The sequence below is a fragment of the Astatotilapia calliptera genome, chromosome 1 (assembly GCF_964374335.1).
Source record: "Astatotilapia calliptera chromosome 1, fAstCal68.1, whole genome shotgun sequence".
Taxonomy (NCBI): Eukaryota; Metazoa; Chordata; class Actinopteri; order Cichliformes; family Cichlidae; genus Astatotilapia; species Astatotilapia calliptera.
This window is the reverse complement of record NC_137422.1, coordinates 19,785,771-19,810,458: the sequence shown is the minus strand read 5'-3', so window position 1 is coordinate 19,810,458 and position 24,688 is coordinate 19,785,771. Positions and strand designations below refer to the sequence as shown.

At 40.5% G+C, this 24,688-nt stretch overlaps 1 protein-coding gene across 1 annotated transcript in view; it reads left to right on the top strand.

Moving 5' to 3' along the window:
* The first annotated feature begins 6,119 nt into the window (after positions 1-6,119).
* The window catches only part of strc1 (stereocilin 1), a 42,511-nt gene continuing 23,942 nt past the window's right edge, over positions 6,120-24,688 (top strand). Inside the window, exons 1-23 of the mRNA XM_026166692.2 lie at positions 6,120-6,511; positions 6,598-6,708; positions 6,838-6,992; positions 9,546-9,732; positions 10,450-10,565; positions 11,209-11,338; positions 11,437-11,619; positions 12,150-12,188; positions 12,291-12,485; positions 13,418-13,558; positions 14,010-14,071; positions 14,231-14,366; positions 14,466-14,554; positions 14,719-14,854; positions 15,774-15,970; positions 17,468-17,558; positions 17,857-18,028; positions 19,364-19,539; positions 19,687-19,842; positions 19,996-20,138; positions 20,240-20,388; positions 20,584-20,681; positions 21,164-21,314. Of these exons, the coding sequence (XP_026022477.2) occupies positions 6,497-6,511; positions 6,598-6,708; positions 6,838-6,992; positions 9,546-9,732; positions 10,450-10,565; positions 11,209-11,338; positions 11,437-11,619; positions 12,150-12,188; positions 12,291-12,485; positions 13,418-13,558; positions 14,010-14,071; positions 14,231-14,366; positions 14,466-14,554; positions 14,719-14,854; positions 15,774-15,970; positions 17,468-17,558; positions 17,857-18,028; positions 19,364-19,539; positions 19,687-19,842; positions 19,996-20,138; positions 20,240-20,388; positions 20,584-20,681; positions 21,164-21,314 (3,028 nt within the window). The 5' untranslated portion in view covers positions 6,120-6,496. The remainder of the gene's footprint in view (positions 6,512-6,597; positions 6,709-6,837; positions 6,993-9,545; positions 9,733-10,449; positions 10,566-11,208; positions 11,339-11,436; positions 11,620-12,149; positions 12,189-12,290; positions 12,486-13,417; positions 13,559-14,009; positions 14,072-14,230; positions 14,367-14,465; positions 14,555-14,718; positions 14,855-15,773; positions 15,971-17,467; positions 17,559-17,856; positions 18,029-19,363; positions 19,540-19,686; positions 19,843-19,995; positions 20,139-20,239; positions 20,389-20,583; positions 20,682-21,163; positions 21,315-24,688) is intronic.

Genomic DNA, 24,688 nt, shown 5'->3' with positions numbered 1-24,688 from the left:
AGGCTGCATACAGGTTCAAATACATACACTCACTTTTAATACGTGATGCTGAAGGCTCTATGGTGTCTTATAACTTGATAAGACCAAGGTGTATTAAGATCTCGTCACTGATCATGATTGAATTGAGGTGATAGTTTCTCTTTGCCAACATAAAAAGGATTTGTCTGATAGCACTCACTGGGGTGGCCAAAGTCCAAGGAGCCATTTCTAAACAACTGCAGATTCCACGATCATCAGTTGAAATAACTGTACATAAAAAGTTCTTAAGGTGTGTCTCCGCTTTGCAAAAATCTGAAAGAAGACCTGAACTGTCACCTTCAGATGAGAAAAAAATAGTTAGGATGTTCAGGAACCACCACAGCTCAAGCCAGCCACGAACTGGAAACGGCCTAATGTCCATGACAAATACTGAGCTGTTTGGCCACAGTGACGAGAGGAATAAAAGTAAGGCTTTCAAACACAAACCTCTGACCTTAGCCCTGTTAAAAAATTGTGGACTATGCTAAAGCCAGGTTGGTGTCAGGAAACCAACCACTTTAAATGGACTCTTCCAATTCTGCCAAAAAGAGTGGTCAAATACACAGCCAGACTGATGCCACCAGCTTGTTCATGCCTGCCAAAAACATCTGGTCAAGGTGAAATTTGTTAAAGAACATTCAACCAAATATTAGTGGGGCTGTATGTATACATTTGAGCCTATATATGTATGCATTGTGTAATTTTAACCCTGTGTGACTTTGGGAAAATTCCAAATAACTTCAAGCTTGTGCACCAAACTCGTTTCTTCAAGTCACTAAAGATGTATGCTGTACAGCCATTCCACCCTGAAAAAAACAGTTCAAATAAACGATTTAAAGCCCCCAAAGTACCATGACATTCATGCCAGTGAACGTTTGACAACAGTTGTAACTTTTTTGTTGTTGTTGTTTTTTGTTTTAAATTGTCTATTTTGGTACCTAACCTTCTGTTTCTTTTTAGCCTTTTGTGTACAGCGCTTTGTGATTGGCTGTCTATGAAAAGCGCTTAACAAATAAACTTTACTTACTTACTAAAAGAGGCTTCAGACTTCAGTTAGAGTAAGAGCTTGCTGAATACATAGTATAAAAATAACACAATGACCCTCTTTCTTTCTGTCTTTCTTTCTGTTTAGCATCAACAGGAATCATATGTGATGTCGAGCAAACGAGTTTGCAACCCAAATTAATGCAAAGAACCACAAACCAGACTCCTGGTGAGGGCACCAAGTTAGAAGAAGATATCCAAAAAGTTATTGATCAAATCCACTCTCTATCTAATGGAGATACACGCAGCTTCAGCTCCTCTACCACCAGAGCCGGTTTTGACTTAAACACATATTATGGTGCCCTGATGAACTTGTACAATATTTTTCAGCCACTGCTGAGAGAAAACTTCTTAGATGATCTTCCCAAAATAACAATTTGCATTCTGTCCGGGAGACAGGACTGTGGACTGGAGGCAGAGCTGACAAAGACGGTGTCTCTGGAGTTAGCGAAACCACTGCTGACTTTTTTGACAACTCTGAGGTCACAGACATGCTCTTCACTGACCACTGATGAAGAGTCAGGCAGCTTCTTCAGGACCTACCTCAGGATGGGGGATTCAGCAGCGTTAAGTGGTTTCCAAGAAACATTTATAAATATACTGTCGAGTCTCTCTCTCTCTAAAAACTTAATAAATGTGTTAGGTGGACTCATAGATGCAACAGTAACATACACCTTAAGGTTTGTGGCATTATTTATCCAAGTACCAATGGACTACACCAGAATAGCTTTACAGTTTGGAATAAAAGTCCCAGTTTTAGATGAAAAGGAGACCTGTCAACAAGGTAAAGCATTTAAAAAAATACTTCTATTGTTATATTATGTAATTTTTTTGTATTCCAGAAATTATTATTATGAATTCTTCTACAGTTTTATGCTAATTAGATTTCCTGTGTGTTCTCTAGGAGACCTCCAGCAGCTCATTATGTGGTGAGTCATTAGTAAAATTTGCATAAACTTCATCTTTAAGCTGCCCTGTGGAGCTTTTTAACTACATCAGCACCACAGGGCAATGCTTTTCCTTCTTTACAAAACAAGGTTGCTGATAAAGCAGGAAGAATTACTGCTGTGAGTCGTATATTAATCCTTTGAAAGTGCCGGCTGGACACATTATGTAAGTGTTTTATACCTCAGTTAAAATTGTCCACAAGATGGATGTAGACACTAAACTAGTAAAGCCGCACTAGATCTTTTTACCATGACTTTACCATACCAGTCAGGCACAACATTATGACCACTAACAGGTGGAACGAATAACACCAATGATTTTTTTTATATTATATTTGATGTATAAAATGTACAATAATAATTAACTTCCTGTTTTGTTCAGGGGAATTAAGAACAATGTGAGCTGGTCTTTGAGTACATCACTGATCGATATCCTCCTGGACATCTTCCTCCCTCAAGATCAGTCAGCATTTATGCATCCAGGACCTGAATGCCAGACTCCTCCCAGTGCTCCCTCCCAACGCAGCATTTCATATGCTGAAAACAGCACTATGAATTATTACGACACCCTGTGTGATAGCTACAATCTGGCCACCATCAACGACACAATGTGTGCTGAGATCCTCTCAAATTCAGGAGTAGAGTCTTCCACGCATGTGGTCACGTTTTGCGAGGCTCTAAGCTCCCTCAGCTCCAACCAAATGAAGAATGTGTGGAGCAACATGTGTTATGTTATTCAAACACTGGCTTCTCCACTTGTTAGCAGGTCATCTGACTGCAGTTTTGACAACGCAAGGCCGGCCCCTGCCGCCACCCCTCTCACTAAACCTCGTCGAGTTGCCAGGGAAGCCTCCAACCTCAGACAACTTGCGTGCAACTATAACGACTGGTTGCAAAATAATGTGGACCCTGTCCTTGTGTCACTGTGCAGTGACAATGAACGTGTGGAGTTTGTGAAGCAGGTCTGTAGCGATGCTGTATTGATGCGGAAGCTGCTATCTGAAAAGATGAACAGCTGGTTGTACGGATACTGCGCTAACTCCTCTGCAGACTACATGGTCAGTGAGTTCTGCCAGTATGGCCAGTGGCTTAACAAGTTCACAAACATGGTGGATACCTCCCTGCTGGCGTTCTGCATGAGCCTCGACAGTGTCAGACTGACCAACCTCATCTGTGAGAACACTGGCTTCTTTATGTTTGTAATGTCTAACCCTGAACATTTTCAGTTCATGCCTAACTGCACAAACGTACCTCCTCCACTGCCAATCCCTGGCTTGGATACGCAGTTAGATTTTTGTCACTACTCTGAGTGGCATGAGGTGGAAATTACCAATGATCTTTTGACAATGTGCATCCTCTTCGACCAGAGCGGTTTCACTAAAAAGGTTTGCTCTAATGCAACATTTTTGGATAACCTTCTTCTTAGCACACAAAATACCTGGCTTGAGGAACACTGCCGCACCTCTCTTAGCTTTCCACACCCCGAGCCTACAGAGGCCTTCAACATTGGAATGTGGTGTGACTACAATACGTGGGGAGAACGACAGGTGGACGATTCTGTGATCGGACTTTGTTGGCAGAATGATCAGAGTGCTTTTCAGAAGAGTGTCTGCTGCAAGCAGTCTGTGTTGGAAAAGCTGCTGCAAAATCCTCTGAACAAATGGCTTACATCAGTCTGCACAGACATGGAGGAAATAACCGTACCACCTCAGGTGGGTGTTTTACCTGGCAAGAATGAACATATAAAATCTAATTAACAAGCACAAAAAAGAAAGAACTGTTATTTTAAGCCTTATGTAGTAAAATAAGCCTGCATGAGTCTCTTATAAACAAAATCATCCCATTATATCCCAAAGTCTGAACATTTCTGTTCTGAAATCTGAACCTATATATTCTTATCCACTAGTGCATTTTGTATCTTTACAGAAAAAAAAAATACACTAAAGATAACAGCATTAATTGCATATACAACAGTAAAGCCATTTTCTAACTGTTGACTTTTTATTCTCATGTTGTGTTCACCATAAATGGTCCTGTAGGTGTGCAAGTACTCTGACTGGACGCGTCCCATCATTGTGGACATGACTGAGGTGGCTCTCTGTGCTGAGATGGACCAACTTAACTTTACCTCCAGAGTCTGTGCCAATAATACAGTCCTACAAAACCTGTTGGCCAATCAGGACAACACCTGGCTAATACAGCACTGTGCCAACTACTCAAAAGACCCAGGGACATCTCCTAATAAAAGTGTGGAAGGCGTGACTAAACAGTGTCAATACTCCAGCTGGATCACATCTCCACCAGATGCTGCACTCCTGGCTCTATGCTGGGAGAATGATCAGACCAATTTTTTCTTATCCATTTGCCCTAATGACGGTCTTCTCCTGTTTCTGTCCCGTGAGCCGTGGAGCCAGTGGGTGAACAGGATGTGTACCACCTACACCACCTATACCAATGCCACCACCACCAACAACAATAGCAACAACAACACTAGCACCACTACGGACCCTAATTTTTGCCTAGCAAGAAATCTGGTGAAGGAGTTCAACTGGAGCTGCCCTACCATCTTCGCTTCAGCCTGTCAGCCGTGTGCCACTCAGAATATGGTCCTGCAGACAGTAGTGCGCTGTTGGGTGGACAGTGTGCGGTCCAAGATGGTGGATCTGCTGACTCCACCTGTGGCTAGAGCATTGGAGCAAGCAGTCAGCACCACTGTGGTTGTCCTGTTATCCCTGGAGGAGGTTCAGATCACCCAGTGGCATGTCACTGAGACAATACGACCAAGTGTGCTAAAATCTGTGATCAACTATTTCAAGTTGGAGGACAACTCTGACAACAAGAGAGTCTTGCTACAGTGTTTTGGGGTAAGTGGTTCTTTCATGCACTCGTGTGGATTATGAGTAGTGTAGTAGTAGATACTCAGTAGTGGAACAAGTAGACAGACCAAAGGTTTAGAAATGCTCAAAAAACCTTCTTTGCATTTTGCTCATGTTAATGTATTACAGTTGGTGATATATACGATTTTTCTGTTTTTTGTGAAGCTGGTAAAAGCAGCTCCACAAGAACAAGAACTACTGTGTATTACCTCCACAAATGTTGTACTGACAACATGTGGGCCTTTGGACCTTTGACGTCTTCTTTGAGGTCAAATAAGGTCACCTTTAAAAATATACTTAAAACGTTGGTGTGTTGGTGGTTCTTGGTGTCTGGGGCTGGGTGCTCATGTATGTACTGGCTCACTCCTGGTGGCTGATTGGCGGGGCCTGGTGCCTGTGGCCCAGCTGGGCCCCTTCCGGGGGTGGGGTGCCCTCAGGCCTCTGGGCCTGAGGCTTGGTCCTCTCTGGCACAGCTGGCTGCTGGCAGAGCCTGCGGGCACGTCACTGCAACCCCCTCTGGCCTCTGCTCCGTGGCTGCTGGGTGACCTCTCGTTTGGGGCTCTACTCAGCTCTTCCCAGGAGGGTGGCACGGTTGCCCCTGTGGTGGTCCTCCTCGGGTCCTCGTACTCTGGGGCCTCTGGATGTCTGGGGCCTGGATCTCCTCCATACCTGCTTCATGCCCTAGGGGACGGGGCTATGGCTCCCCACACTCCCTAGCAGATCGTCACATGGAGAAACCTTTGGAATACAAGCATGCTGATCCACACAGGTGTACACACGGATGTTCACAGACACAAACGACACCTTTCTTGGCTGATACCTCAAAGCACATTGTGCGCTGTCGATCTTGTGTACTGCACAATAACATGTAATATTTAGTATCTACTGTTATCTAACAGTAACAATGATCCCAAACACATAAAAACACACTTTGATAGAAAAAAATCCCTATAAAAAAAACCTCATAAAAAATGAGGTGTGGCAAAGCCCAGTGCTAATCCTGTACTATGTTGATTTCTGCAACTATTTTTATTGTCATATTATTGAATTGTCATTATTACATTGATCTGTTATCTATGTAGAGTTTTTGGTGGTTTGAGATAATTTGCTGTGCTCTGTTTTGCTTTGAGGCTCAGCGAGAGTCTGTTAGTCAATGAGAGCTGATCGAGTATATTTTAGCACCTTTCTCGGAAATTTACTCTGCAGGTTAATCAGAGCGTAGTGTGAGTAGAGATTCACCTCATCTTTTATTCAGAAAGACTCAATCTGTTTCTGTGTAGTTCCGTTCATTGGCTTTATCATTCATCTAATTATTCATCATATCACTTACCATTAGCGTCATTTGACCTTCAGTGTACAGCCGGCCTACAGCTGGTGTCCAGTTACACTTCTGTCACTGATATCCAGATGATGAGTCTCTTCCTCTGGGTGTTAATCTCTCCTGGCTCACAACTGATTTGACACTTACAATAATGTGTCAAAGGGGACAATTGTATTATATGTGTCTGATGCTCCTTCTATAAGGTGCTATTATAACTGCATATTTCCCTTCTGTAGACGGTGCTAAGCAGACTGCTGCAGACGGGAAGAAACCTGCAGAACACTGACGAAATGCTTCTCATTAAGGTAAGATATGTTGTATAATAATACTAATGCGAATTGCCACAATATCCAGTATGTGTTTATTGCTCGCATTCTTTCCACATGTGCAGGCGTACTTCAATTTATCGCCGAGCAGCCTGAGGCCAGTGCTCAAAGAAGCTCACAATCATACCATCAGACTCATCCTTCAGTACTACGCCAGTGTCAAAGACACACTGCAGGTGAATAAGACCACCACCACCACATCCGCCTTTTAATTTCCCTTCCCAGAAGTCTTAGTTGTCAGTTCATCTGTTGTATCTCTTTGAGGCACAGTTTTCTCGCTGACATTGTTTTCTTCTGTTTGCTAGTTGCCCAATGAGTACCTGTCCACCATGGTGTCAGAGATACTGCAGACTCACCTGGTAAAAGATGTTACTCTTTTCCCTGAGCTCGCTCCAATGCTGACTAAAGCCAGCCCAGCTGACATCCAAGCTTTGCCTCCCTGGCAGAACAACATCAATGTGTAAGTGATGGAGCTTCTTTACTAATGAGCCCACTACTCATGCATCTAAGCATTATTATTTTCGGAACTTACCACATGTCCCGTGTGAGGGATTAAAACGGTGTCTCTGGTTCCTGAAAGGCTAACATTTTTCATTTTGTTCTTGTGATTATCTTGGAAGTAGGACATATTTTGCTGCACATAATTTTAAACCAAAACTATGAGTTTTGACTCTAACTGTGGCTATGTTGAACCCTTACAATAGTATGTCCACAGACGGCCATTTTATCAGGTACAAATTTGCAGGTCTTGATTGGACCTCCTTTAGAACGACGCCATAGATTCAACAATGTGCTGGAAACCTCCCGCAGAGATTTTAGTCCTTATTAATATGATAATGTCACATAGTTCCTGCAGATTACATTGGCTGCAGATTATGTTTGGCTGCACATCCATGATGTGACTCTCCTGTTTTACCACACATGAAAGGCGTTTTACTGGATTGCGGCCAAAGTGTGCTGACAAAATGTTCCTCGCACCATTACACCACCACCACCATGGTGACCTTACCATCTCAGCAGAACTTAAGACTTATCAGTCCTATCTTCTATTGTCTAATTTTGGAGAGCCCATGTAAATTGCGGCCTCAGTTTCCTGTTTGTAGGCAACTTTAGAGGGACTCCTTTGCTGCTATGCTTCATTTAGAGTCACATAAATCGTCTTTTTCCCTCCTTCTAATGCTGGGTTTGAACTTCAGCTGGTCATTCTGACCAGGCTTACATGCCTAAATGTGCTGAGCTGTCCATTTACATGAAGAAGCAGCTGAACATGTGAGGCTATTAAAGTGGCTCCTGAGTCAATAATCAATCAATCAATCAATCAATCTTTATTTATAAAGCACTTTTCATACAGAGAAAATGTAGCACAAAGTGCTTTACATAGTTAAAAGCAGCCCACCCCACCCTCCAACTCACTCCCCACACTCTCAATACACATATATCCCCCCACCCACACACACATACACACACGCGCACACTTAAAGAGTAAAAATTGGGCTGGGCTCGCATGAGCCAAGTGAGGAAACACTATAACAGGGAGCCGTCTGCACCGGGAGCCGGTCACAGACCGCAGCCTCCAGGCTGGGCACACAGCAGGAGGGAGGCAAAGGAGCCCCCCAGCCAGGCTGAGAGGACCCGAGAGACCCAGCAGCCACGGTCAATAACAGCCCCGGTGCAGAGAGCGCCCTCCGAGGAAACACTGGAGATATGACGCAATACAATATATATAGGGTAAAATGATAAAATAAATAAGAACAGGATACAATATAAATAGAAATAGAATAAGAAGATTAAAAAATGAATAAGAATAAAATCAAACAAATATTAGGTAAATCCTAAATTAATAATAGAATAACAGGATAGAATAAATAAGCATAAAATAAATAAACGCTAAGTAAAAGCTAAATTAAAAAGGTGGGTCTTGAGCCTGTTCTTAAAAACATGTACGTTCTCTGCGGCCCTGAGCTCCTCCGGCAGGCTGTTCCACAGACGAGGACCATACCACTGAAAAGCTGCCTCTCCGTGAGTATGTGTCCTGACTTTAGGGACAATTAAAAGGCCAGTACCAGAGGACCTCAGGGTCCGCGAGGGTTCGTATGGTAAAAGCAGATCTGAGAGATAAGAAGGCCCAAGACCATTAAGACATTTAAAAACCAGTAAAAGAACTTTAAAATCGATCCTGAAACACACGGGGAGCCAGTGCAGCGATTCTAAAACCGGTGTAATGTGGGCCCGCCCTCATTACACCTCATTATGCTAAGAAAGATAGCATAATAGGTGTGAAATTTAAAAGCATCCATTCTCATTTTCAGGTTAGGATGAGGTGCTTTTACTCAAAGAGATGGAAAATGGGTCATGCTTTGTATCATTTTACTTTGCTCATTGCTGAACATTCACTGAGATTCATTTCAATATATTTTTCTTCCCTGAGAAAATGCCTCTGGGATCTGAATGAAGTCAGAAGTGAAATGATGCGTTGCCATGCAGAGTCCAGAGCATCCATTATACATTGTAAATAATGTAATGCAAGCTGGTTCTCAGAGTTATCTTAATCCAGATAACGCTTGTTTTCTTTGTTGCAGTTGTTTTCCAGTTTCTCACTTTGGAAAATCATTTTCTTGCTGTAAGAAATTTGCATCTTAAATATGTACCTGTTGGCCATGGATATTTAACCTAATATATAATAATGAGACTGGAAAAAAAGGGGAAATGGTTTTAGAATGAATTTAATCATTAGGCTGCTATTATACTTTGATTTTTATATGACTTAAACTTAAGAGATTTGAAGTCTCTGATAGACTGTTAATGAGCTTTAGGCTTGTTCAGGCCTTTTTGTACCTTTGTAAGAATTTTAATATTTATTCTAAGTCAAGCTAAATTTAATGATGCCTGCCAGTACTATACTATATGCAGTAATTCAAAGAAGGTCACATATAAATAAGTTTATTATTATTATTTTTTAACTTTTCAGCAGAAAGTTCAAACAAACCATATTATTTTAATGTTTTTGCTCCAGTCGGGACAAAATTAATGAAATCTTAAAGAGCATGACCCCGGACCAGCAGCAGGCCTTTGGATTGTGGTACAGCAAAGCATTGTCCCCCTCCAGCATCACCAGAGGTCAACAGTCGCTCATCAAGGACACAGGAAACCTGATCGCCTACCTGCCCTTCCAGAACTTCCAACACCTCTCAGCTGCTCAGGTAACGGCCCTCTGAGCTCTGACACCTGGCAGGGAAACTTGAGAAGCAAGCAGCTAGTTGGATCGGCCCCAGGGCAGAACACAGCCACTTGTCACACGCTGGTCAAAAGAAAGCACAGACTCATCTGTCTCTGTCACTACTGTGGGTTTTATTCTAGGGGCCAGTGTTCAATAAGTAATATTGGGAAAACATGAATTAGGAATGAGCATGGCTACTGATATTTCAATACTGAAGTAAGAATAAATAAAAGGAATTGTTTCAAACTTTACAAAACAAAATGAGAAAACTCCCCCACAAATTGACATTTTACACTTTATGTTTTGTGTGACTTTCTTAAAAGTTTTGAGTTTGTTAACTTTTTAGCATTAGATGTGCACAAATGTGTTATGCTATAGAGGCAACGAAGTAAAGAAACATATACCTTTCCAAAGGTTTTACTATAATTGACCTTGGATGGTTTGCACTGCTAATAAATACAACATATAAACAAATATTACCTTCCATTTAGTCTGAATTAAAAAAGCATGGGCAAAGGGGAAACATACATGTTTGTCTTTCAGCTAATCCTTGTTTAAAGTGCACAGCATGCAGTCTTTTTATCCTCAAATTTTACACTGTACTGTTTTTTTCTTTCCTTGTCACTATATTGCAAAATGTATTGGCCCATTTTTAATACTTAATTGTGATATGTCACTTTTGTAATGCTTTCATCGGCAGCTGCTTGATGGGCTGGATGTGTTGCAGAGAAACACCCTCACTCCACTAAAGCAGGAATTTGTAGCACGCAACCTCATCAGCACCTACAGGAACCTAACAGCTCAGGACTTTTCCAGGTTTGGAATGACTATAGGAAGGCATTTCCAACATTTTCCATCCATGTTTTCTTTTTGTAATCATAGATAAAACCTGACAGAACACAATGTGTTGATGCATGCTTAATAATCCAGGAATAGAAATAAATCCCCCAAAAGTTTCAGCTGTATGCAGCATTTTCAGCAAGGGAAACATTTCTTTATCTCATCCAAGTGAAATCGCTGAAGAAGTTCTGGGACAACAGTAATTAGTTTTGATGTAATGTTGCTGGATGGTCTTTTTTAGGTGCATTTGAACCTTTTATTTTATTAATATAACTTAATAGTTTGTCATATATACAATCTACTTGCTTGACTTCCAATCCTCATAACTAAATTTGCTTTATTTAAAAAAAGTATCACCTACACACAATATTAAAATTTCAAGGTTTGTTGTAAAGTTTTTTTTTTAATTATTTGACAGCATGTGTACTGATTAGTTAGAAATGCCTTGATTTCTTTAGGTTATAGAAACCTTTAAAAATGACACAAAAACCTTTAAAATAATCAATCAAACCAATTAAAAAACTAAGATCTTTCTTTCTTTCTTAAAATTAAATACATGTAATATTTTGGCAGGTGTTTCCTGTGAGTGTGTTGTTGAAACATTGCTTTGTGATTTCAGGCTGGGTAGTATCGCATGCCTGGCAGACCCAGATGATCTCTATGTTTATAAAGGCACCGAGGCTTTCAGTGTGATCCGCGAGAGTATTATGAGCTGCACACGTAAAGGACTCCGTTTGCCAAGTGACCTGGTAGGAACAGAACTCATGTGCAGTTCCTTCACTGTTTTTTTAAATGTATACTTTCATGTAATAATTGCTCTTTTTGTTTGTCTTAACTTTGTTGGCAGGTTTTCAATATTTTACTGAACACCACCGAGCTGCAGGTCCCGTCTGCAGTCCCTGCTGAGCGCCTGGCAGAGATCGCGCTCCTCCTGCCCTCGCTAGGCGTGACTTTCCTGCAGGGTCTCTCCACGTCTCAGCTGCTTTCTGTCCTCCCCACCCTGAACTCTATTCCATTCAGTCCTGCACAGGTAGAGGAGTAAATTAAACCTGAAATCTATACCAGAAGCTGGTAACCACAGTCATCATCTGTAATTGGTGTAATTTCCTTTCTTACTAGCAAATTGACTCTTTTCTTTCCAAGGCCCGGTTTCAGTGAGTGTACAATCATGTGTTGGCAGTAGATGGTTGGATTGCGTAGCAGCTGGTGGGAGTTTTATATCTTAGGAACAGCTGACAGCCTGGCAGCCTGTCTCAGCACTGGTGACAGGCCTCATGAAGAACAGACCTAAGCTTTACTTCATCCTCTGCTCTCATCTGAACTGAGGCCTTTTGCGTTTTCCTCAGCCTCACAGCTGTTGGTTTCATATGTCTTTAAGGAGTCTTGCAGAGAAGTAACATCTTCAAAGCTACACATAGTTTGTGCCATTTCGACCGAAACGGTTGTGTGAACAAGTGTTACTAAACCCCACAAGACTTTCATATTTTAGGAAACGGTGAATTTAACCAACATGTTGACGAGGTGTTTGAATGATTACTTGTTTTGTTTTTAATGTTTCAGGCAGCTGTAATAGTAGACAAGCTGTCTTCAGTCAATGGAGTAAGTTTTGGAAACTCATCACAGTGAAGTGAGTTCAGTTATTGTCTCTGTATTTTTGGGCCTTACACTTACATCATCATCATCTCTCTCCCGGCTGCCCAGTTTATCCCAGACCGGCTGGGGGAGCTCGGCTCTCTCATTGTAGGAGTGAAGACAGAGACCTTGCTGATGCTTACATCTGATAAACTGCTCTCAACCCTTGTTGCTATTTCGCAGCACACACAAGGTCTCTGTCTGCTTGACAGAAAAGGCCTCCTCCTCCCTCCACAAGCCAATGCTATAGCCACCAAACTATGGGTAAAACACACACACACACACACACACACACACACACACACACACACACACACACACACACACACACACACACACACTAAATGCCACAGTTTAATTTGAAGAAACAGGGATCTTTGGGCTCAAATCAAGGGGTTCAAAATGTGGGTTTACATGAGGGTGATGGACAGCTTGACAGATGAGGTCTGGAAACTGTGATGTTTGCAGATTACATTGTGATCTATCGTGAGAGTAGGGAGCAGGAGGAAGAGAGTCTGGAGAGGTATCCACTGGAGAAAAGAGGAACGAAAGTTAGTAAGACAGAATACATGTGTAAAAGCAAAGCTGCGTGAAGGTGAAGGTAGATGAGTTTAAATACCTGGACAGTGCACAAGCGAGGTGAGTGCAGCCAGGGTGGAGCTGGTGGAGATAAGTATTGAGGGGTTATTTGTGACAGAAGGAAGCAGCAAGCGTGAAAGGGAAGGTTTACAAGATGGCAGTGAGAACTGCTGATGTACGGTTTGTCTATAGCTGTACTAATAAATAAAAACACAGGAGGCTGAGATAAAGATGGCAGAGTTGAAGATGCTTAGATCTTCATTGGTAGTGACCAGAATGGACAAGATTAGAAATAAGTACATATGAGGGACAGCTCAGGTTAAGCATGTTGGACAAAAAGTTAGAGAGGCAAGGCTGAGATGGTTTGGACACGTGCAGAGGAGGGAAAGTGGATATACTGGCCAAAAGATGTCAGGCAGGAGGAAAAAGGGAAGAACACAGAGAAGATTCATGGTAGTGGAGGGAGACGTGGAGAACGCTGGTGTGACAGAGGAGAATGCTAGGGATGGGGTGAGATGGAGGCAGTGGCACCTCCTAAAGAGAGCAGCTGAAAGAAGAAGAATGCATCTGTGTCGAGCACCTGCTGCAACGCTTTGTGTTATCTTTACTGTGTTTAGGGCTTCCCAGAGGTGGTCACCTGGTTGAACGATGTAGCTCCTTTGCTCGGCTGCACACCACTAATCAGTGTTCTTCCAAGGAAACGTCTACTTGTGAACAGCCTCTCCAATACATCTACAAAACCCTGGAACACGCAGCAGGTATCACAACAGCGCACATCTGTGACATTAGCGCCTGCTTTGCATTACCGCAGAGTGGTAAACAGCTCGGCTTGAATAAATATAAAAGAAAGTTTATGAGTGAAACATTATTAGGAATTCAAAACGGGGAAAGGAAGAGGAAGAAAAGGGTAGGAAGTTTACATCTTTATGCGCTGTACCAACACTTCCGGTATATGAATACGTAAAAGCTTCTCACAGTGAAGCAGGGAGTTATCTGTTGTGTTTTGATCTCTTCATGCTTCCTCTTATTGGATATGCTTCCTCTCTGTTGTGAGGTGTGCATGACGCTATCTCGATTAGCTGCTAAATTATTAAGTGAAGAATGGCATCATCAGCGACACTGTGAATGGATCAGCCTCCGAATGCAACCGATCATGCAAACCTGCACGCTACCACTACAACGCCAACACTTTTCCACTTTCTTCCCCAGGCTAGAGGAATTTTCAGAGAGGTTCTTGATACTAATCCAAATCTGATCAAACAACATTTCTTGTAAGTACACTTAATCTGACAGACAGATGAACATGCAATCATAGCAATTATTTTCTTGTCTGTTTTCAAAATATATGAACCCCTTTGATGGTTGATGCTCTTATTTTCCAGCAATTTTGCAGCTTTATAAATTAACTATTGCGCATCTATTGACTCTAGGAGTCTGGGAACGCTGGGGCAGGGTGTGAGCTGTGCTGTCTTAAGAGATCGTTTTCAGGCAAATCGGTCACCTTCTTCAGCGAGAAGCATCCTGGCCTTGCTCAGGCAGCAGCCTGGTCTTCTTCACACCTCACTGGTAATTACACATCAATTAATTCCTGACATTTAAGATATTTACGTTAATTCAAGGATCATTAATGTGTGACTTCTATTATGTGTCTGTTGTTCTGGACAGAAAAACTGTATAATCGAGGTGCTCTATCAGTTTGAGTTCTTCTTTGAACTGCTTGAAGATCTTGGAGTTGAAATTGCACTTTCAATGCCGTAAGTCCAAAGCTGGCATTATAGTTACTGCAGAAAAACTTTAATATCCATAAGATTTGCATGCCTTTAGTGAAAAATGAGTATGTGTGCAATGCAGGAGACCCTTGTGTACTCTTTGCCCTGAAACAAAACTTTGGATTGTTTTGGTCTTGTGTGTCTTGCAGGGTGAGTGCCATAAAAAGGTTTTCCACAGATATGATGAACAGTCTCAGGAGGATGATTATAGCAGGACCGCATCACTTTCTCCTGCTGTCCCGAACAAAGCAGCTGCTGCTGGTTGATAAAATGGCGCAGAGGTTGGTAAGTAGAGCCTGATTTCCCAGTGGCCCTTTTCTGAGGTTCAATGGAAAAGAAGCTACCAAAAGAAGACAAAAATGATAACAGTTATCTGGATTTATTCTTGTGTTTGTCTTAAAATATAATCTGAGCTTCTTCCAAGTTTTAGCTAAGACCAAAAACACCGTTAAAATTAGCAACTGTCAAACATTTACAAACAGCGGAAAAGTAAGGTGGAAGTTTAAATATTCATCCATCATCAGTTAGGAACATAAGAACTGCACAGTACTCGGTACTCACCACAAAAATGAGCACCTTGCTAAGATAACACACATCAAAAAAAGGCTCATCAGTGTTTCTTATAGGTTCATTTCAGTGTGGACGTCTGTGAGATCAAGTTCAGTAGATCAGATTAGTTTGGAGTCCACACCTCACCCCCATACAGATACTGTTGAAGGATCTCAAGAGTGTATGACACTTTTTAAAGTCTGATCTGCAGGTATCAGTTTGTTTAACGTTACTTCTGCCATAAAAGGTGCCAACAGTTATTAAATCCACTAGCATGTTGAATTTTGAATGTATGCAAGCAAAAAGGTTTTTATTAAAGAGTATACACTGCTTCTGAGTTTTTGTTAAATAAATAATGACATGGTGTAATATGTCATGTGTTGTGTAATCTCAGGTTGTAAGACATGGTTAAAAGCTAGTTAACTTTTAACCATGTCCTAATAAGTAAAACCTTAGAATTGCATTTTGCAGAGTGTGTACTTTCTTTTTACCATGAGCATAGATGAAATGTTAGAATTGAGATAATCAGGATTTACCAAAGAGTTAATAAATAGTTTTTCTCTGCCAGCTTTTAGTTAGTACGCTTTTCTTGTTTCCCATGTCTCTTGAAATATCCTATTTTTTATTTATATATTTTTTTGTGCTTTATTTCCAGGGCATGTATACAGGCGTGTTCACGGAGGAGGAGTTCCGTTTGCTTGACATCATGGCACCGTTTGTGGTAGATGAGGTTTTTATTCAGGTGGACCGCAGGTTCTTCATTCAAAATCTGGATTTCCTCCATGGGCTCTGCTACAGCAGCACCAAGATGGAAATCGTGGCTCGTATTCTCCAAGAGCCTGCTGCCTTTGGGTAACATTACCACAAACCGAACTGTCTGCTGAAAGGAGATACAGTGTTATTCAACATTTATTCAACAAGTGATTCTCAGGAAAACAGCAAGACTGAGCAGCTGTGTGAGCTGTAAAATAAATAAATAAATAAAATTAACATAAAGATCTGAAATGATAACATGTTACATAGAAAGGTTAAATTGGTCCTTAGGTTAAATGAGAAATAATGACAAGAAACAGTATTTAAGAACCCTTTCTGTGGGCAGCTCCTCTTTAGGTCACAAGTTTAGAAACACATATATGCTAATCCACATTTTGTCTTTTGGCCCGCTTGTTTCCTATCACTCCCAACCAGCCGCAGCAGATGGCTTCCCCTTTCCTGAGCCTGGTTCTGCCGGAAGTTTCTTCCTGTTAAAAGGGAGTTTTTCCTTCCCACTGTCACCTCACTTCTTAAGGAGTCCTCTGATTGTCAGAGTTTTCTCTGTGTTATTTTCCTTATAATTGATCTTACAATACAAAACACCTTGAATTGACTGTTTTCATTTGGTGTTATATAAACAAGAATACATTAAATTGAATTAATCACAAAAATAATTATAATATTTTGTGTGGCGACTGAGCTCAACTGCTGAAAACTGACATTAAGGTATATAATTAATTAATTTCTGGCATTTCTACAGCATCATTAGCAGTTGAGGTGTAGGATTAAGATGACTAAATATCTTTGCATTCCCTGTAAAGTCACTTACCCAGCCTACGCTAAGCTTCAGCTGAAAGCCCCCATGATGTTAAAGCACTGATAAATTTGATCATTTATTTATAGCTCAGTGATGATGAGCCGATTCCCTTCACTTATGTTGATATGCACTGCTCTTTTTATATAGATTTGTATTATTAACGTTGTATTAAATTGGATAACTAATATAATATTAATATTCCCAAACAATCTAACTGTAGTTTCATCACTCCACAGTTGGTCTGGGTGTTTTTTTTGGCATGTCAACCTTTGTTGTGATCATAAGTTTAGAGTTCACATCATTTTTCCAAGCTACATTGTTACAGTAGAAATTATATATTCATTGTGAAAAGGAAGAATGCAATGAGGTCTGTGTTAATCATTGAACTAGACTATTTGTTCATAAGTGTAAGTTAGATGTGACCATTTTAGGAATGAATTTTAAAAAACTGTAGTTCACTTACTTTTTCTTGCACTGTATTTATTATGTTTTTCCACGTCAACTGCATCACATATATACTAAATGGGTGAGAATTTCAAGAATGTGAATGTATCCATAGAATATTTAGTTCACAGAGGCATGAATTAATCAACAAAGTCCAACGCAGCAGTTTTTAGAAGTTGGCCTTGTAAGGATGTTTCTTTTACAGTTTTTATAGGTTTTAAAATGAAAATGAAGTTATATGAAATTTATTTTCTAAACTTTCCACTGATAGAGGCTTTGCACACAACCTGAGATAAAAGGAACAATGATAGCATGATCTTGTCTCCCCCTCATAGCCCAGTGGAGAACTGGGACCAGACAACACTCAGTCAGGTGGACCGCTTTCTCTTCTTCCTGCCTCAAGACAAACTGCAGCAGATTTCCCTGGTAAGTTTATTGCTGCACTTCTTTCAGTATTTAATACTTAATATCTGAACCCAGAGCCTGAATAGTTCCCCATATTATTATTACTTTTTTCAAAGTGCAACACATTCGCTGAGTGTCCAGAAGTCCACAGTGGAGCTTTGTGTCAGAACTTGATCCAATGACATGTTAAGTCAGAGCCTGTAAAGAAATCTCTCGGGTGTCACATCTCCAAAAGGTGTCAAGATCAGGTGATGAGGTTGCTGTCTTCCTGTAACCCATTCAAATGTGCGTGTTGCTGTCTGTGTCTGTGTGCCCGCAGGCATTGATGACTGTGGAGCGAATAGAGAAGCTGTTCATGAGCCACCATCAGTGGGAACGTGGGGACATCGGGATGCTGTGTTCAGATGAGACTGAGAGGAAGACCATTTTTGAAAGGCAGCAGTTTGTTCTGCAGTTTTTCCTGGGCTTCCTTAAACTAAATTCTCAGTCATGTAAGCCTTACTTTGGTTTCTCTTACAATAACCTTGTATGGTTTTCATCAAATTTGGTGGGATTAAGAATTTCTTCAGTGAATGTAGCATTCTCTGCTGCCTTTGAAGTGTCACAAGACATGACATGGACCCATGCAAGGGCTCTAGGGAGGAAGAGGTTCATATCAGTCTACAGAAAGCAGACTAGTTTAGTTAGCTTATGTTAGCATATACTCTTGAAAAAAGGTGAAACAGCCGGCGAAGATTTTTTAGTTCTGCAAAGAGCACTTTCAATTTTAATAACTTCAAGTAAAAAAAAGACATTTTAATTATGTGCAAAGGTGTTTCACGATCAACAGTCAAGTTGCCAAACAGTGAGGGGACATCCACTGTAAAATGTATGCGGCTAAAGAAGGAAAAACTGGATTGATTACAGTGAATGTTGCATTTTTTTGGAAATCAAGGTCCTGAAGTCTAGAGAAAGAGAAATTTAGAAATTTCAGTATCGTAAATCCTTCTTTCATTGAGCTGGCATTTCTAATTTTCATGGGCTAAAAGCCATAATTAATAATAATCAGTTTAACCAAAAAAAATAATCAAACAAACACTTTCTCAATAGTTCACTTCCCACATAATTAATATAGAATATATGAAAGTTAGCCTTGTTTAATTAAAGTAGGAAATTAGGAAAAAATCATCCACCTTTTCTTTCAACTTTTTATGCTATATAAAGTCTATATACTCTGTTATGCAGTCATATAGAGGGGAGGCGGGGGGGGAGGATTATTGGTAGGCAAACAGCATATTGAATGAAAAATAGGCAGTGGGGTAGTTAATATAGCTTTGTGATGCTCTCTAATTAGTATGAATAACGTAGTTAAGTTAGTGAGTGAATTGGAAATACAGAATGATAATGTTTATTTTTTATTTATTATCCAATCACGTGACCAGGCTTGATGAAAAAAAACGTTTTATCGCCTCTAAGTAAAGACTGGAAAATGAACTGAAACAGTGGTCCAAAAAAAAAACCAAGTTATTAACCCAACCATTGTTTTGGATGGAATTGTTATCCTTCTAAACATTGTTTGCATTATTGTCTTTTGGTACAGCTGAAAGCGTAACACATTTGTGCGTATGAATTTCTTTGCAAGTTGACTTTTGTAGCAGGAGAACTTGCTGATCTTCTAACAGTGAAAATTAGCTTCTTGAATTAAATTTTTCAGAAAGACTTTGGCTAATACTTTTCAGTAAACAAAAAAACTTGACAACTTCAAACTAAGCCATGGTTATATTACATTGCTGACCCATTTTCATAGATAATCTCCTGATCATATGTTTGTGTGTGTTGCTGGCCAGTGACTCCAGTGGTTCCTACTTGTGAGATTCTGCATACAACAGCCCCCTCCGTTTGGCTCTCCAGCAGTTTGACTAGCATGCCTTCATCTGCCTTCTCCAACTGTCTGGAGCTGATGGGTCACGACCCGTTTCTTGCATCCTACCAACGCACTGAAGTGCTCAGGAAAGTCAAGCAGGTCAGACTGATTGTTAATCTGAATCAGTCCATCAAAAACCTCTTACATGTGTTTCATTTGATGATGGCCAAAGTTTACAGGTCTTAACACTGTGTTTCTGCTCTGTCTTTGCTCCGGGCCTCTCGGTATTAACGTGAATATATGAAGATATATGGCCCAGTCTCATCCTTCTCCCAGGCTGTGATCTCTCAGCTCGGTGTAATAGCGACACAGCTATCATTAGACGAGCTGAATGCCATTCGACTGACTGAGCGGAGAAGCATCGCCGCTCTGGGCACAGTCAGTGACTGGAATAGCAGACAGGTAAGTATTTTAGCCACTGCAGTTCAAATATTTACATGTTACATCAAAATTGCTTTGTGTTTTGGGCAGTTTTTATTTCGTCTGATAAGAATAATACCAGCTGTGGCATTATTGTGCTGTATTAGACTGGTTTATAACTTGTTGTCGTCCTAGCTGGCCACACTGTTTTCCACCGTGTTAAACTCCACCAAGCAGAATCCGAGCCAGCTTGACTCCAGCACTCTGGTGGCAATGGGATACATTGTGTGTGGCGCTAAAGCCACAGAGCTGAGGTCTTTCAATCCTATAGAGCTCAGGTGCGCACAATATCGGAAAATGCTTAAATGAAGCGTATTTTTTCAAGCCCAGCTTGACACTTGAATTTACTTTGTACTCTGTCTCCCTCCGATGGCTGCAGTAAGGCGGTTCTCAGGCTGGGTCGGCTGAGGCTGTCTTGCTCAGAGGAGCAGCTGCAAGCTCTTGTTGAACTGCTAACCCACAGCCTCGTTTTTGGACTCATGAGTTCCTGGGGCACCGATGTGTTCATTGAGATCGGAGTCCTGGCAGGTATTGTCTATTCATTGTCTTTTCCACATGAATTTTAGTTGTACTATGCATAGTCCTACATCTGCCTTAATGTGTGGTGAGAGATTTAAATCAAAGACATTTTGTTTTCCTCTATGCTTTGCTGTAAAAGCTTTTGATTCATTGTTTCTAGCACCCTTTGCTCTGTTTCACTGGAACACTTTGCTTGTTTTTCAGTGGGTATCCCAGACATGGCCATGTCAGCGCTGGTAAAAGAGCAAATTGAGGGAATCGCACCTTTGGCTATCTCAATGATGGCACCAAAAAAGTTTGCTGTGAGTCAAGATTTAATTAAACCAACCATATCTTGGGTGTTAAACATAAAGCACGGGGGCCAGAAATGAACCAACAAAGACTCCGATCCGGCCAACTGGATGGCTTTAGAAAATGTGAAGGAGGAAATACTATTTTTGACTTTTAAATGTGTTTTAATAACTTTTACAGCAATTCCTGCTAATGACAAACTCTCCCACAGCAATCTATACTACACCACAGTATATCATGTCAGAGATTAAACGGGTAGTAAACCTTCTTTTCACTGGCAGAAAGATTAGTTTCACTGGTCAGGGCCGATTATTGTAATATCAAGGTGAGCTAAACTACATATGTGTAAAAAGTACATAATTTTTTAGTAACATTTGTTTTTTTACAATAAAAAAAATGTATTCCTGTTTTTGCGTCCATCTTGACAAATCTTTATCATGTCTTTAATTTATCTTTATCTCTATCCCCCCGCTGTGTGTTTTGTTTTCAAAAGGTGGTATTCTCCCAGGAAAAGATCGCCATGTTCTCCTACGAGCAGGCTGTTGCAGTAACTGATAACCAGCGCTCTGTTCTGTCAGACCTCCAGAAAACAGCTCTAGCTATGGTGCTAACACCCTGGGACGATAAGCTTGTAGACTTCAGAGGTAAAACCTGAATCACTGCTGTCCACTGATAACCATTAAACTTGATTTGTCTTCTTTATGCATTAATCGCTTTACCTGATGAAAATATAATCGCCCTTATCAAAACTCTTACCAAAGTTTTATGCTAGTTTAGGTAAATCTTGCTATTATCAGGTTGGATCCACTTTTGCCTTCAGAACTTCCTTACTTCTTAATTCCTCTGAGATTTTGCTCCATATTGACATGATAGCATCATACAGTTGCTCCAGATCTGCAGACTGCACAATCTCTTGTTCCACCACATCCCAAAGGTGCTCAACAAGGCTGGACTGGGACAAAAAATCGGCCCGGGCATTTTGACTAGAGACCGGCCCACCAGGATAAAGATTGAAAATGTGACGTCATTCAGGGGTAAAACCGCAAAGGATTCTGGGAACTTGTGGCAAGAGGTACTGGCGCACGCAGGCTTTCAATTGAACTCAGTTACACAGCGATAAAAAGAAACCCAAAAAATGGCAAGAAGCTGTTGTATTATTAACTGCAATAGCCGGTCGCATGACAGCCACGGGAAGCCGACGGGTAAAGAGATCGTTTTTTTTTATCGGATTAAGTCGTTGAAGAGAAATTTTTTAAGCCATGTTTCCGAAGTAAGAGCCGACGGATGGTCACTGCGGTAAAGTGAGCCGTCATTTGTGAGCCGCGGTCAAGCCAGCCGCCTCCTATCCGCCGCATAAATTTCCTTGCGCTTTTACACCAGTCTTTACGGTAGCGCCTTTTTGCTTTATATCCTGATTGAAAGCCTAGACTCGCGCACACACGCACGCGCGTGAACAGTCACACGCACGCGCGCACACAAATTACAATGGAACAGCTCAATACAGCCATCGTGACAGTCTGGTTGCATATTCAAAAATTCATTAAAAATCATTCTTAAAAGTTGATGCCAAGCTTTCAACACAATCCTCTTCTCGGACACCTACTTTACCTCTGGGCCAGTTTTTACCCAGATTTACTGTAATATTACTCAGAAATCACAGTAAACTCATATTCAGTGCAATACAGTCAATGCACTACAATTATGTTTATTTCAAAAATTCATTAAAAGTCATCCTGAATAGTTGAGGTCCAACTTTCAACACATCCCTCCTCTGGGACACCTACTGTACCTGTGTGCCAATTTTCATCCAGATTTACTGTAGAATTCCTCAGAAATTAAAGGGTACTTGTATTCAATGCAATACAGTCAATACAATAGAATTATGTCAATTTTCAGAAATTCATTAAAAATCATCCTGAGTAGTTGATGTCCAACTTTCAACACATCCCCCCTCTGGGACACCTACTGTACCTGTGTGCCAAGTTTCATCCAGATTTACTGTAGAATTCCTCAGAAATTAATGGAAACATTTATTCAATCTAATACAGCCAATACACTACAATTGTGTCAATTTTCAAAAATTCATTAAAAATCATCCTGAGTAGTTGATGTCCAACTTTCAACACATCCCTCCTCTAGGACACCTACTGTACCTGTGTGCCAGGTTTCATCCAGATTTACTGTAGAATTCCTCAGACATTAATGGAAACATTTATTCAATCTAATACAGCCAATGCACTACAATTGTGTCAATTTTCAAAAATTCATTAAAAATCATCCTGAGTAGTTGATGTCCAACTTTCAACACATCCCTCCTCTAGGACACCTACTGTACCTGTGTGCCAAGTTTCATCCAGATTTACTGTAGAATTCCTCAGAAATAAAAGGGTACTTGTATTCAATGCAGTCGGCCAATACACTACAATTATGTCAATTTTCAAAAATTCATTAAAAATCATCCTGAGTAGTTGATGTCCAACTTTCAACACATCCCCCCTCTGGGACACCTACTGTACCTGTGTGCCAAGTTTCAGCCAGATTTACTGTAGAATTCCTCAGAAATTAAAGGGTACTTGTATCCAATGCAGTCAGCCAATACAATTTAATTATGTCAATTTTCAAAAATTCATGAAAAATCATCCTGAGTAGTTGATGTCCAACTTTCAACACATCCCCCCTCTGGGACACCTACTGTACCAGTGTGCCAAGTTTCATCCAGATTTACTGTAGAATTCCTCAGAAATTAATGGAAACATTTATTCAATCTAATACAGTCAGTACAATAGAATTATGTCAATTTTCAAAAATTCATTAAAAATCATCCTGAGTAGTTGATGTCCAACTTTCAACACATCCCTTCTCTGGGACACCTACTGTACCTGTGTGCCAATTTTCATCCAGATTTACTGTAGAATTCCTCAGAAATTAAAGGAAACTTATATTCAATTCAATACAGTCAATACAATAGAATTATGTCAATTTTCAAAAATTCATTAAAAATCATCCTGAGAAGTTGATGTCCAACTTTCAACACATCCCTCCTCTAGGACACCTACTGTACCTGTGTGCCAAGTTTCATCCAGATTTACTGTAGATTTCCTCAGAAATTAATGGAGACATTTATTCAATCTAATACAGTCAGTACAATAGAATTATGTCATTTTTCAAAAATTCATTAAAAATCATCCTGAGTAGTTGATGTCCAACTTTCAACACATCCCCCCTCTGGGACACCTACTGTACCTGTGTGCCAAGTTTCATCCAGATTTACTGTAGAATTCCTCAGAAATTAATGGAGACATTTATTCAATCTAATACAGCCAATGCACTACAAATGTGTCAATTTTCAGAAATTAATTAAAAATCATCCTGAGTAGTTGATGTCCAACTTTCAACACATCCCCCCTCTGGGACACCTACTGTACCTGTGTGCCAAGTTTCAGCCAGATTTACTGTAGAATTCCTCAGAAATAAAAGGGTACTTGTATCCAATGCAGTCAGCCAATACAATTTAATTATGTCAACTTTCAAAAATTCATTAAAAATCATCCTGAGTAGTTGATGTCCAACTTTCAACACATCCCCCCTCTGGGACACCTACTGTACCTGTGTGCCAAGTTTCAGCCAGATTTACTGTAGAATTCCTCAGAAATTAATGGAAACATTTATTCAATCTAATACAGCCAATGCACTACAAATGTGTCAATTTTCAAAAATTCATTAAAAATCATCCTGAGTAGTTGATGTCCAACTTTCAACACACCCCTCTGGGACACCTACTGTACCTGTGTGCCAAGTTTCATCCAGATTTACTGTAGATTTCCTCAGAAATTAATGGAGACATTTATTCAATCTAATACAGTCAGTACAATAGAATTATGTCATTTTTCAAAAATTCATTAAAAATCATCCTGAGTAGTTGATGTCCAACTTTCAACACATCCCCCCTCTGGGACACCTACTGTACCTGTGTGCCAAGTTTCAGCCAGATTTACTGTAGAATTCCTCAGAAATAAAA